The sequence below is a fragment of the Ananas comosus genome, linkage group 4, assembly GCF_001540865.1.
Source record: "Ananas comosus cultivar F153 linkage group 4, ASM154086v1, whole genome shotgun sequence".
NCBI lineage: Eukaryota > Viridiplantae > Streptophyta > Magnoliopsida > Poales > Bromeliaceae > Ananas > Ananas comosus.
In genome coordinates, this window is record NC_033624.1 from 12160793 (window position 1) to 12174489 (window position 13697).

The 13697-nt window shown below is 32.9% G+C and overlaps 1 protein-coding gene across 1 annotated transcript; it reads left to right on the forward strand.

The window, feature by feature from the left end:
- Positions 8662–10572, forward strand: LOC109709293 (myb-related protein 306-like). Its single transcript, XM_020231452.1, has 3 exons — positions 8662–8888; positions 9367–9496; positions 9700–10572. Exons 1-3 carry the CDS (start codon positions 8756–8758, stop codon positions 10367–10369), a joined length of 933 nt encoding a protein of 310 aa, XP_020087041.1. The 5' UTR covers positions 8662–8755; the 3' UTR covers positions 10370–10572.

Consider the following 13697-nt stretch of genomic DNA (forward strand, 5'->3'; position numbering starts at 1 on the left):
ATAGACCTTATCCATAGTATGTGGATATATACATTAGTTTCATACATAATATACATTACAATTAGAAACTTATGTCACTCATAATTCAAGGAAAAATCAATGACACAGTTATTGATCTTGTTTAATTAAAAATAAACTTTTTTTTTTTTCGTACATAGCATCAACAACATATTATATATAGCAAATTACTTAATTCTTACGTACGCATTAGGATCAATTGCATCTGTAACTGACACATCAACACCAAGGATTTAAGTACCCATCGGTACGGACTGTATCTTCCGTATTGTATTGTGCAAACAAAATACCAGTGCGATACACCTTCGTACCGATGGCACAGCCCAAGACCCTCTTTTCTTTCAATTAGTAAGTAATTTTTTCAATAAAGTTCAAAAGATTTGATAAAGATACATATTAAGCAATTAAAAAACTTTATTGCTAAAAAAAATAAATATTTCATATTATTTTGTGTCACCACACATATATTTTTATGACCGGCACGGACCGGCGCACATTGTGCCGTACCGTGCCGGAAAGTCTTTGGCACGATTCCGTGTCACAGCATTTAAATTCAAAATTTCCAAAACCCAAGCACATAAGAGGACTACCTTCAAATTCTTAGGTCACGTTAATTAAACTCTCTTTAGGGGTTGCAAAAAGAAGCAAAAGAGATCTAAAGGGCTATGTAGATCATTATTAATCAAAGCAAGTGGTACTCAAGCTCAAAATATTTGGTCTTGGATTAGTTAATGCTCTATTGACCAAGGAATATAATACTATAATATATCAATCAATTTAATTTATCAATCAATTGATGATCATGGCTATGTTGTGGACACAATGCTAACACGTCCATGTGAAATTCCCCCACCCTAGCACACCAATTAATTAATTGACCAGTTTGTTATCTCTTAATTGCGATTAGCAGATTACTAATTGATTTTACCAAGCTGAACCTTTCTAATTTAATTCTACAAGGACTCGTATGCCAAATGAAATAGTTGCAATTTTAGTACATATAATATATTTTGAATTCACATGTATATATCTAGCTAAATTATTTTCCGGAAAACTACAGAAAAGAAACCTTTGATATAGCTTTTTTTTTTTTTATTTCACTCTCTCTCTCTCTCCTTTTTTTTTCCTTTTTTCCTGGTGTTTGGGTACAAGTTGGGAGATATCGCTCTTGTTCCCGAACATCCCCAACCAAACATACTAAAGGACTCCCCTTTCTATGTCGAAGAGGAGATTTATTTTTATATTAAGAGATGCGCGATGACACTGCACATGCAACGTACGTGGTGCATCATGCATGCATGCATGGTCCATGGAAGCGAGAAGGGGGGAAAAAAAGAAGAAAGTTATGTACGTTGGTGATTCAGAAAAGAAATAGGAGGAGGTTGGAATCACTTGATACATTCTTTTCATGCATGATGCATTTTTCTTTTCCCTTCTTCCGTGCAACTATCAGCTGGTTGTGACACCTCAATAATTTGGAATAGTTCTATATATCAAGTATAATAATACTAAACCTCTTAATTTGACTATATCATTTCAGGCGTTGGCTAAACCCTAAAAGTTGAGAGAGTTAAACGTTTTAGAACTTGAATAGTTCTAGGATGCATTAATCCTCCTGGAAACTGGGGCGTCACATATTGATGGATCTTCTCATTCATTTTAAACGAGTGTTGACAAGTTCAAATTAAAAATCCACAATTTTATATAGTATACCTAGATATAGAATAGTGTATCTAAAGGATATCTACAATAATTACGTCATTTTTCGAATTTAGGGGTGCACATAAAAGTAACTCGTTTATTATAGGAATCTAGATGTAAAACATGTATTTCGTGCGTGGTGCAAAGGCAATAAAAGAAAAAAAAATTATGCAAAATCTATATATGTCATTCTCATTTTATATATATATCACTTGATCATTTGATATTGACAAATTTACTGGTTTCTTTCTTTTATTATATTAATTTCATGCATGGTTAAATATCACCTAACATCAGAGTAGTAGGTCTCGAGTTCAATAGCTATATATCAATTGACTCCTGATTTTATTTAAGTATGTTTTCTCATTTAATCGTGTCTCGCAGTCACTTCGACAGATTATTAACACAAGAAATAAGAAATCGATGGACCTGCAACTGAACTTACAGAAGATTCCTACCATATCTCGGCATTGATTAGTTGCATCAGCTGTCTCATTAAAATTATATTGCTAATTAATAAAGCCATTCAATCTTTAAAGCAATTGGTTGGTAACTCCTCTACAATATTTATTAGATCGAGCAGGGCTTAGGTACCTTCTCATGGTATAATTTGCAAATATATTCCCTAGGCAGTTATATTAATTATGTAAATTCTCAGTTGAAGGACACTAGTTTGAACAAGCATGCAACAAAAATGGTGTTGAATTATTATTATTTTTCTTATTGTTAATTATTTTTCTTTTTTACATCTCATACAAAGAATAATTCTTAAATTAAATAAAGCAGAAAGAGCTGGTTAATAACAAACGATCTCGCAACTTAGACCATAACATTATATATATATATATATATATATATATATATATATATATATATTAGCCACACGTATGTTATAGTATATATATTTCGAGGTCAAGTTTGACACAGTAGTAAGGTTGTTTTACCATGACTTAAGTGTCATGGGATGAATCATGGAAACAATTAATTAACATCTCTATGTGGGATAGGGTTGTGTCATTCAATCCTGATCTCAAAATGAACTCAATGGTGGAAGAGCAATAATATATACAATATTCATGCAACGAATTGATCTTACTAAGATTTAAATTAACCATGCGTTCTCTGTATCAGAACTACATATATTCCAAAAAAGGAAAAAAAAAAAACATGACTAAATTCATGCATAGCTGGCTCAGTTAATTATTTCCATTATTTGCCTATTAATTCAATTAGGTTGCAGATCATTGCACAGAACTTATACCCTTGAAAGATCCGTTTCACATCTAAGATTGGATTACTCAGAAGATTAGTTACTAAATTTCACCTAAAAGGTTGCATTTAACCCACTTGGATTCAAAATCCCATTCTCTCTTCTTATTTTATTTCAACATACTTATGAAGTGGACGCATAAATCTAATCAGATGATGACATTAGTATCTCCAAAATTACTAATGATAGACATATTATTCATGAATATGATTGCTACCTACTGACTAAATTTGACAAAATTGCATATATTAATCTAATTTAAGAATAAAGATTTGTTAATATTAATCGCGACCACTTTTAATTTGAAATTGATAAGTGAAACTCAATCTAGCTGCATATGCACCAATAGCTATATTCTGTAGACCTACACAAAACAAGTACAGGAGATATGACTAATGCATGGGCACGCACAACGTACAAAACCGCAAGTCTCCATATATACATTTGTACCTTAGATTTGTACATGTGTGTATATTTTGATCTGCATGTGTTCATACCGTAATAACTAGCTAGTCCATTCAAAAAATACCGTATGTAACGACCAAATAAATTCGTACAATATGACTTTATACATATGGAGAATGTGATGGGATCTCGGTACTTACAGAAAAATTTACAGGTAATGGCACGTACCAAACTGATTAAAACGTGAACAAACACTTAATTAGCACCAAGATATTGTTAGATAGTCCATTTGCAATTTAGTGTTTCATTTCTAAGATTTTTAGCCTTTTTGTATTTTCTATTTTGATTTCACATAAGGATTTGCCTTTAGAAAAATAGCAAAATTAATATATATTTTATAAACGATCATAACACAGTAGATTGCTATATTTTCAATTACTTTGCTATTAACAATGGGTACGTGTTACAACAAAAGGAGAAAGGGATCTAGCAAGTTAAATTTGTCCGAAGAGAAAAGTCAAAAAGAATTGAGAAAAAGAAATGAATAAAGATCGTAAATAATTAACGTGGTTTTGTCGCTTGCCTACTCTTGGATTAAGACAAAATCCTAACCCAGGCCAAATACAACCATAGTTAGTTAATTCGGATTCGGCAAAAATTCGGTACGGATATAATTCGGATAAAATTCGTTTTCTAATTTTTAAATTCGTTGAAAAATACGGCTAAAAAACGGATTCGTAATTATTCGGATACGTGATTTATACGGATATTATACGTTCTTCAATTAAAAATTCGGGATCAAAAATTCGGCTATTAAATTAAAATTATTTTTTCCCAAGATTTATTCTATTAGTATAAATACTCATATTTTAAGAATATAAGAATAAAAAACTACAAAATTAAGCTAATTAAGTAAAAAGAATAGCAAACTATATTATCATTATAAATAAAATGTTATATAATTATATTTTTATATAAAAATAGAATACTATATATGATAAATAAATATATATTTATAAATAAATTTATATATATATATATATATATATATATATATATATATATATAAATATAATAAGTTAATGACTTATGAGAGGGAGGTCCCATGCGGTCCACGAGGGACCGCGTCCCATCCTGTTCTCCAAAGCCCCGATTTTCCTTCTTCTTCTTTTCAAACCCAGCGCCATTTCTACCGCTTGCTCTCAAGTCTCAAGTCACAAACTCGATTTTTTTTTCAAAATTTATAAAATAATTTTTTCAAAAAAAATTTGAGGGACAACTATTGTTTGGAAAAAAAAATTTTAGCGAAAATTTTTTTTTCGAGGAATTTTACAGTGATCCAAAGTTCCGCGACGAAAGCGATGGAGGAGGAGGACGCCGATGATGGCGGCGACGACGCGGCCGCGAGTCCGCGACCGCCGTTTCTTTGGACGAATCATTCGCGAATCGCGAATGATTCGCGGATGATTATTATTGCTGAAAAACACGCGTTTTTTTACGCATGTTTTGGAAAAATTCGGATGCCGGCGTTTAATTCGGTTTTCGAAAAAGTCGCGAATAATTCGCGAATTAAACGTGAATTAACTAACTAAGAATACAACTAATGCCCTCTCTCCAATATGCTGCAATATGCTACATCATGCTAAACCCAAATTCAAAAGAGGAGCTATATTTATAAAAGTGTCTAAGTCCGAAGTAGACTAGTCAAAATTAATTTCAATCTAATTTTTTTTTTTTATTTGAGAGAGAGAAAAGTAGCATGCTACCTGCTTCGTTTACTTTTTAGAAATAAACATAGCCGGAAATGTGAGGCAACTAGGCTTCGAGGACCTCGGGAACCAACCAATAAATCTTTTGCTACTTGCGCGCGCTAGGGATGGTGGATAAATTAGGAAAAGTTTTGGTTTGACTAAAACACCAATATGACTAGATATATTCCCAATAAGATTAGAAAAACTTAAATTTCTCAAGCTTAAATAAATTGGTTGATTAAAAAAAAATATGGTTTGAAAATTTTTTGACTCCAAAATTCGAGATAGTACATCTAATAAATCTCTACCTTAGCTTGAATTTTTCGTCTCCTCTACCAAGAACCCTAAGAGGTTTCTAAAGTGCTACTGCACAAAGCAAATGAGTTTTGTGCAATGTTTGAACTTAGTGATTGGAAGAGGCTTAATTAATATATTCGTTGGACTATCTACATTATTGATCTTCTTTACGGTAATATCATTCTGTGCTACAACATCACAAACAAAATGATATATATCTGACATCCAAATATATTGTTTTCTCATAAAATATTTATTTTTACAAAAATGTATAGAACAAAATGGATGACAATTATCTTCTTATTAGAAGTAACTAGTAAGCACTTCATAAAAGCTTCTCAACCAAATGTCGACTTCCTTTACAACCTCTGTCATAGCAATGTGCTGTGTTCAATAGCATATAAAATAATAATAGACTGCAAAGTTGCTTTCCAACTAATAAAACAGTTCCCGGATGATAAAATATATCCTTCAAGTGATTTTCATCTGTCCAAATTGTTTGTGAAGCCTGAATAAACAAAATCAATTATAGAGTCTTAATATCTCCCAAATTCCAAAAACGCATCAGAAGTTTCTCTTAAACATCTCAAAATCTACTTCACTGTCGAAAAATGTGTCTTGTCAGGTTTAATCACATATCTACTAACAATGCTGACGACATGTGAAATATCTAGACGGATGTAGACCATCATATGCATAAGACTTCTAAGTAAGCTAGAATAGGTAACATGCGATATGTACTTCCTGTCCTTAACCGATCATGGTGACAAAGCTACTGAATTAAGTCTAAAATGAGTAGTGAAGTATTCACAGCTTTAGCATTTTTCATTTCAAAACGCTCTAAAATTTTCTCAATATATATATTTCTTTAGAGTAAAAAACAATCTCCTTGACTTCCAATCTCAAAGAATGCCTATACCGAGAATTTTCTTACTTGCTTTCAAGTCTTCGTCTCAAATTTGTAATTTAACTATACTTTCAACTTTGTTTCAAAAAAAATACTTTTAATTTGTTGATTTCGGATATTCTTTTGGAAACAATACATGTATCGCCAATATAAAAATAACAAATAAATGAAAGTGTCCTCATCAGAATTCCTAAAGTAAACACAACTATTACGCTTACTCCTTGACTAGCCAGAACCCACTATTAATGAGTCATATTGCTCATACCACTGCAAGAGAGACTATTTCAATTGACATAATAATTTTATAATAAACAGGCGTAATCTTCCTTTTTGTGCACAATAAAACTATCAAATTGATGCATGTAAATATGTTTGTTGAGCTCACCATGCAAGAAAGCTATTTTCGGATTAGGTTGCTCAAACTCTATATCATGGATATATAGTGACTACACAAAGCAAAATAGAGATAATGCTATACTTGACAACAAGTGAGAAAATATCATTAAAGTCAATACACGCTGCCTATCTATAGGCCTTTGCAGCCAATTTTTTGTTGAATCTAGCAATACAACACTAGGGATATCTTATTTCTTTTTTGAAGATCCATTTACAATTAATGATTTTCTTTTCTTCGAGTAGTTTCACCAACTCCTATATATGGTTTTAATTTGAAGAGAACATCTTTTTATTCATCGCAACAAACCACCTGTCATAATCAACACTAGAAATAGCTTATATAGATGTGGAAGGTTCACTAGGATCAACTGTCTCCTTAGCCCTCGATAAATTATAAGCTACTATATGTACCTTTATGTTGCTACAGTGGCTTTATTTGCCTCCTTTAATTACTGACCTATTGCAATCTTATATTGCTTTTGCATCGAAGTTTCGTCCGTTTCGGAGTTGCGGTGTAACTGCACTAGATCAGATTGAGAAGAGGGACCTCCGATCCCATGTAGAGATACTGAGTTATCAATTTCGAACTCTATATATTTCTTTACATTCTCCAACTTCTCTAAAGTAATACCAATAAAATCCTCTTATTTTGGGTGAAGCATAGTAAATTCATCAAAAGTAATATCTCTACTAATTTCGAAATTTAGATATTTTGGGATCAGCTTACCATAATCGGTAGCCCTTCAATCCAGATGCATAGCCAAAAAAAATACATTTTAAAGCTCGAGAATTTAATTTATCAATATTAATATGAGCATATGTAAGGTATTCAAATATTCGTAAAGTAGGATAATTAGTATGTTACGTACCCAAACATACCTTCTTTGGACCATATGAATAGAGAACGATTTATCAAATAATAAGTGGTAGAAATTGCCTCTGTCCAAATGTCCTTCAATAAGCAGCATTTGAGAGCAAATAATGTGCTCCCTCTAAAAGGATCTTATTCATACATTTAATTTACTACTTCACTCTGATGTGGAAAATATCTGGATATTCTATAACAAACTATATCCTTATTCTTACAAAATTTATCAAACTCACACAAGCAAAATTTTAAAGCATTAATTATCTATTCTAAGTTATTTAATTTTCTTTTAGTTTAATTTTCAATCATAATATAGGCATCACGGACATTGACATGGGACAGAGAACACAACACAACTCGGACACGACGATCGGCAGCTTTCAAAAAATTAGGACATGGACACCATTAATAAAATATAATATTATTAATATAATAATATATATTTATTATGTATAAAATATTAATTTTGGTAAAATTTTATTTTTTATTTCTCATACAAATAAAAATTAGTAAAATTTTTATTGGTAATTTATATATTTTAAGAAAAAAATTCTTCACCATACATACTTTATTTATATTGTCAAAAAAAAATATATATGCATTCATCAAAAAGCTGAAATATTTATCATCTTACATTATATGTGCATAAAAAAAATAAAATAAAAATATGTATATATATTTTTAAATTATTTGCACTATTGATCGACATTAAACATGCATCTAAAAACTGTCCACATCGAACAAGTGTCATGAACACGTAAGTGTCCGACACGAACACGTAAGTGTCCGACACGAACACGCGAGGCTTATAGAAGTATTCGTGATATGTAGATCATATATAATCTTCCATTGCTTAAATTTCTTTAATTGTCTTTGATAATTATATGGGAGTATAGTGGGAGTTATATTAGCTTAAAACATTTGAAATTTTTGAATTTCAAGGAACCATAAGATTGCAATTCTAGATATGAACCAACTTCTCTCCTTTCCCTTTTTTAAATTTTCTCACCAAAACAAAGAGAGAGAGAGAGAGAGAGAGAGAGAGAGAGAGAGAGAGAGAGAGAGAGGGAGAAAAAGGAGGGGATTTAATTGGTTTTTGAGTTAAGCAAGGCTACAGTTAATAGCTGCAGGTGATTAGAGAGATGGGAAGGCCTCCTTGCTGTGACAAGGTTGGGATCAAGAAAGGGCCCTGGACTCCTGAAGAGGACATCATCTTGGTCTCCTACATCCAAGAACATGGCCCTGGTAACTGGAGATCAGTGCCTACAAACACTGGTAATTTTTTTCTTTTTTTTCTTTTTTTTCAAAAAAAAAAAGAAAAAAAGATAGCAAGTTATCTGCTTTATTTGTTAGGAAAAATAAAAGACACTGATAATTTTACTTTTGTTTTAGACTATTTTCTTAGCGAATTTTCTTTCTATCTTACTTATTGAGAAACAAGAAAATTTTCTTCTAATTAGAACTCACAAGCTTGTTTTTATACTTTTTTCCTGGCTGAGTTTTGTAGCCTTTTATTTTCCTTGATATATAGCTTTTTAAAGAGCAGCTGAGAGGATATAGTGTATCTTGTTTCTTTTCATGTACTACTTCGTAGAAAGATAATTCTCAAATTGTCTTCTTCTCATTCCTTTTCATGTAGAAATCATAGGGGTTGCCTGGTTAGTTCCCTAGAGACAAAATTTATTACCTCTGAAGGATAGCATTATGCTGTTTCTACACAAAGCATAATTCACTATTTCTTGATCTATTATAGGCTTGATGAGGTGCAGTAAGAGTTGCAGATTAAGATGGACTAATTACCTTCGACCCGGAATTAAACGCGGAAATTTCACTCCACATGAAGAAGGGATGATCGTTCATCTCCAATCTTTGCTTGGAAACAGGTATTGGCCCTTCCTTCTCTTTTCCCTTTTACCACCAAATTAGCTAATTAAGATCCTACTTTATGCGCGCAGTTCTTAATTACTTTTTTAGGTAAAACCATTATAAATAAGATCAGATTTAGAAGAAGATTAGTTAAAATTATTTGAACTATAATTCATGCATAATTTTCCTCCTCTCTTTCTCATGTTAAGTGGTCTTGCAGGTGGGCTGCTATAGCTTCATACCTCCCCCAGAGAACAGATAATGATATAAAGAACTACTGGAACACCCACCTCAAGAAGAAGATCAAGAAGCTGCAAACAGATGCACAAGATAGCTATTACAATATGGCATCATCTGATACAATAAGCCCACCCTTCAATGATCCCACATCAAAGGGCTACAGCAGCACAGAAGCTCCACTCCCCTCTTCTTTTCATAGCTCCTCTCTCTACGCCTCGAGCGCGGAGAACATCTCGAGGCTCCTCGAAGGGTGGATGAGATCCTCATCACCAAACTCCTACCACGAGAATAGCCAACAAGAGAGCCCTTTGATCGCCGCCAACAACTACAGCAGTAGCCAAGAGAACGGAGACGATCAAGGCGCTGGTTGCGCTCTCATCAATAACCAATGCGGTCGCGAACAGCTCGAGTCGCTGCTCGTGTTTGAGAACATAGGCGCCTGCTGGGAAAAGCCGGTCGGCGAGCCGCTAGCGGATCAGCTTATTGCTGCAGCTGATCATGAACATAACCAGGGGGAGGTTAAGCAGAAGCAGGAGCAGTATCCCTTGTGCTTCTTGGAGAAGTGGCTTTTGGATGAGGCCACATCAGGGCATGTGGAAGGGCTCATGGAGTTCTCTCCTGAGCAATGTTGCTCAAACCCAATGTTCTAACTGCTTCTCTCTCTCTCTCTCTCTCTCTCTCTCTCTCTCTCTCTCTCTCTCTCTCTCTCTATATATATATATATATAATATTTATTATTATCATGTACTCTTGGTGCATGGGAGTTCAAACAAGTTCATGGATTCTCCAATGGACCATTATTATTTATTACCACTGTTTCTTATGGGTGCTCCAAATCAACCATCTTAAGCAATATTAATTATTTTGTGGAGACTCTTAAGTAAGAATAAGAAATAAAGCATAGGCAGGTCTATCTGCACACTTCAAAATCTTCATGATTTACTTTGTCTTCTGTTAATTTCTTTCTTTATTCTATTGATCTTGTGTGTGTGTATAAAATTGAGCTCCTTTACTTTTACAAGCATAGAAATTCAATATACTTGTGATTTTTTAGTCATCGGATTGACTCAAGATTCGTTTAGCATTAGTAGAGAAGATTTAATGAAACATACTGTTAATAATGCTGCACAGATTTTGAGACAATTTGACGGTTAAAAAGTCATATGTATTAATACTCTTGTGCTTTTAAAAGCACGTGAAACACTAATGATTTGGTGCTATTGAAAGCATTCTATCCCAGCTCTCTCTCTCTCTCTCTCTCTCTCTCTATATATATATATATATATATATATGGAATTTTAATTCTTTAGGTTTTTTTGGAAAAATTACTATTCGCACCCATTGCATTTTAATTAATCTATCAGCATGGTCACAAGTAGTTAATTTGGTATGATAAGTTCGTAAATACTATTTGGAGAAAAAACTCGGCAGTTGTTCACTTCATGAAAAACAAATATATGTAGCGCAATATATTTAAGTAAATAATTATATGAAACTAGTCCATCTTCGATATTTTGGAGATAACAACAGCTAAACACGATGAAGAACAGATTTTTTTTTTTTTTTGATTAAACAGGAATTTACCCTATTTGAAAAGGAGGGGATGAAGAACAGATTTATTATAACTTCTTAGAAAAGAGATAATAAAAATATTAGTAATAATAAGAAAAACCATTTAGACAACAACTAAAATTTCACGAACTATAGTTCGGTGTATTTCTCAAAATTAAAGGTTCAAGAATATTGTGATTATAACTATGGCTATATCAATTAATAGAGAGTGGTGTGTGCATGGTTGCGTGGTTGAATCTGGAGCAGGTAATTATTTCACCTTTTTGGCAGTTTTTTTTCCAAAAATTTTAGCATTCGTTTGGTTCGGGGATAAGTAAAAAATGACTATATATTCAAGATATAAGTATAAATTGAGATAGGGTTAATTACGCTAATGATCCCTAACCTTCACACTGTTTTTCAATTTGGTCTCCAACCCTTTTTTTTTTGCAATCAAGTCCCTAATCTTTTGATTTCATTTCAATTAAGTCTCAGCAGTTAGATAACTGTTAAAATTGACGAAAAATGCCACGTCAGCGCCACGGATACGCCATGTCAATGCCACGGTGGCGCTGCGTCAGCGGATTGCAAAAAAAAAAAAAAGTTGGGGACCAAATTGGAAAATGGTGTAAAGGTTGAGGACCAATGGTGTAATTAACCCATTAAATTTATAAATTCAAAAAAAATTAATTTAATATTTAAATTTTAAATTTAAATTTTGATTTTGGATTCAAATTTAAATGCATTTGGAATTCTAAATTCTAATTTCNCTTAGATTTAAAACTTAAGTTGGAATTTTAAAACTAAAACTATAACTATAAAGTTAAATGTAAATTTTACTTTTAAAACTTTGGCTTTAAATTTAAATCAGTAAACTAGGTTATCGTAAGGGAATCTATCTTTGTCTAAACTATTTATGACTATTGAGAGCCTATCTCATAATCTTGCCTTTCTAGATAATCTATTACTTGACAACCAAGATTCGGTAGAGACCGCTACTTAGTTGTTAAGCTTCACGCTGACAACGATTCGTCAAAAACCTATAGTTTGCCTGGAGGGGTCTACCATTAGAATTACACCGGCTAAATGGGAGAAATCCACATCGACCACATAAGCCGCCGAGGGATAAGTCACGATACGTACCAAGGAACCATTGGAGATCAAACTAGTCCCTTTGGTGACTTTTACTCAGACACATTCGGTGCCGGTTGCAACGTTTTTATTCTCGAACTTATGGTGAACATTTATTAGGTTCTTTGTACTGTCCATATCCTTGATGACTTCCCTGATTTCTTTGTCTTCAAAAATTTTTTGGAAAAAACCTATATATACTTCTGAAGTGTAAAAAACTCACTCTCTTTCGTGTTAATTTACACTTATTGGGCGGGAGGAGAGAAACTTTAAACTTTGTTCCCCGCGAAGGCCAAGACACGCACGAAGTTTGTTAAAACAGAAGAGGTATAATGGTATAGAGATCTCAGTTATTAAAAGATACTCCTTGATGACTTGAGTTAGTGAACGACGGCAATGAGTTGTCAAAAGACAACTCCAGATAGGGCATCTCCATGAGTTTAACCTAGTCACTAGCTAAAGATCCAAAGCAGCATTTGGATTAACCAATGAAGGTTAATGCATTTAGTTATCAAGTTTGGCGTGAGTTTCCATCCCGTAAAGGGTAACTATATCCTTGAAGACATGGTCTTTGTTACCATAGAGGTTAATATCGGGGAGACCCTACATTTTATATAGAGAAGAGTGGTAGGGGTATCACATACTCTGTTTACATACGTAAAGCTAATCCCAGCATAAGATACCAATGCTAAGATGGTCTATACAGAAAAACTAAGGCAGCTTTTAGCTAAAATGCCATATCTGCGAATACTGGAGGGGGAGATACGGAACGCCATTACTAAGGAGACCGTAATGCTGGAAATGGTGTTGCTACGGCAGGTATCTAGTTTAATAAAGCACCTAACCTAAAGTGAACTGACAGATGCCGAGGTAACGCACAAGAGCCCCATCTTCAAAACATAATTAATTAAAAATTTAAATTTAAAATTTGAATTTCAATTCAAAATTTTAATTCAGCTTTAAATTCAAATTCAAAATTCTAATTTCTCGTTAGTTTAAAATTTTAATTTTAATATTATTTTTGAATTTAAATTTAAATTTTAAAATTTTTATTTTTAGGGACAAAAATGAAAAATGTGCAAAGTTTAGGAACCTAAATTGAAATACAAAATGTTGCCAAATAGACGCTGACGTGGCAATTCCGTTAATTTTAACAGTTTTTTTAACGATTGGGACGTAATTGTAATAAAATCAAGAGGTTAGGGATTCAATTGCAAAAAGAAAAAGGTTGGAGACTCGAGTGAAAATTGGTGCGAAGGTTGGGGACTACCGGTGTAATTAACCCATTGAGATTTA

What these genes read in the sequence shown, in the direction of transcription:
- LOC109709293 (XM_020231452.1), top strand. Translation starts at nt 8,756, where the DNA reads ATGGGAAGGCCTCCTTGCTGTGACAAGGTTGGGATCAAGAAAGGGCCC. An exon ending in ATCAGTGCCTACAAACACTG is followed by an intron (nt 8,889 to 9,366) that starts GTAATTTTTTTC and finishes GATCTATTATAG; the next exon opens with GCTTGATGAGGTGCAGTAAG. An exon ending in CAATCTTTGCTTGGAAACAG is followed by an intron (nt 9,497 to 9,699) that starts GTATTGGCCCTT and finishes GTGGTCTTGCAG; the next exon opens with GTGGGCTGCTATAGCTTCAT.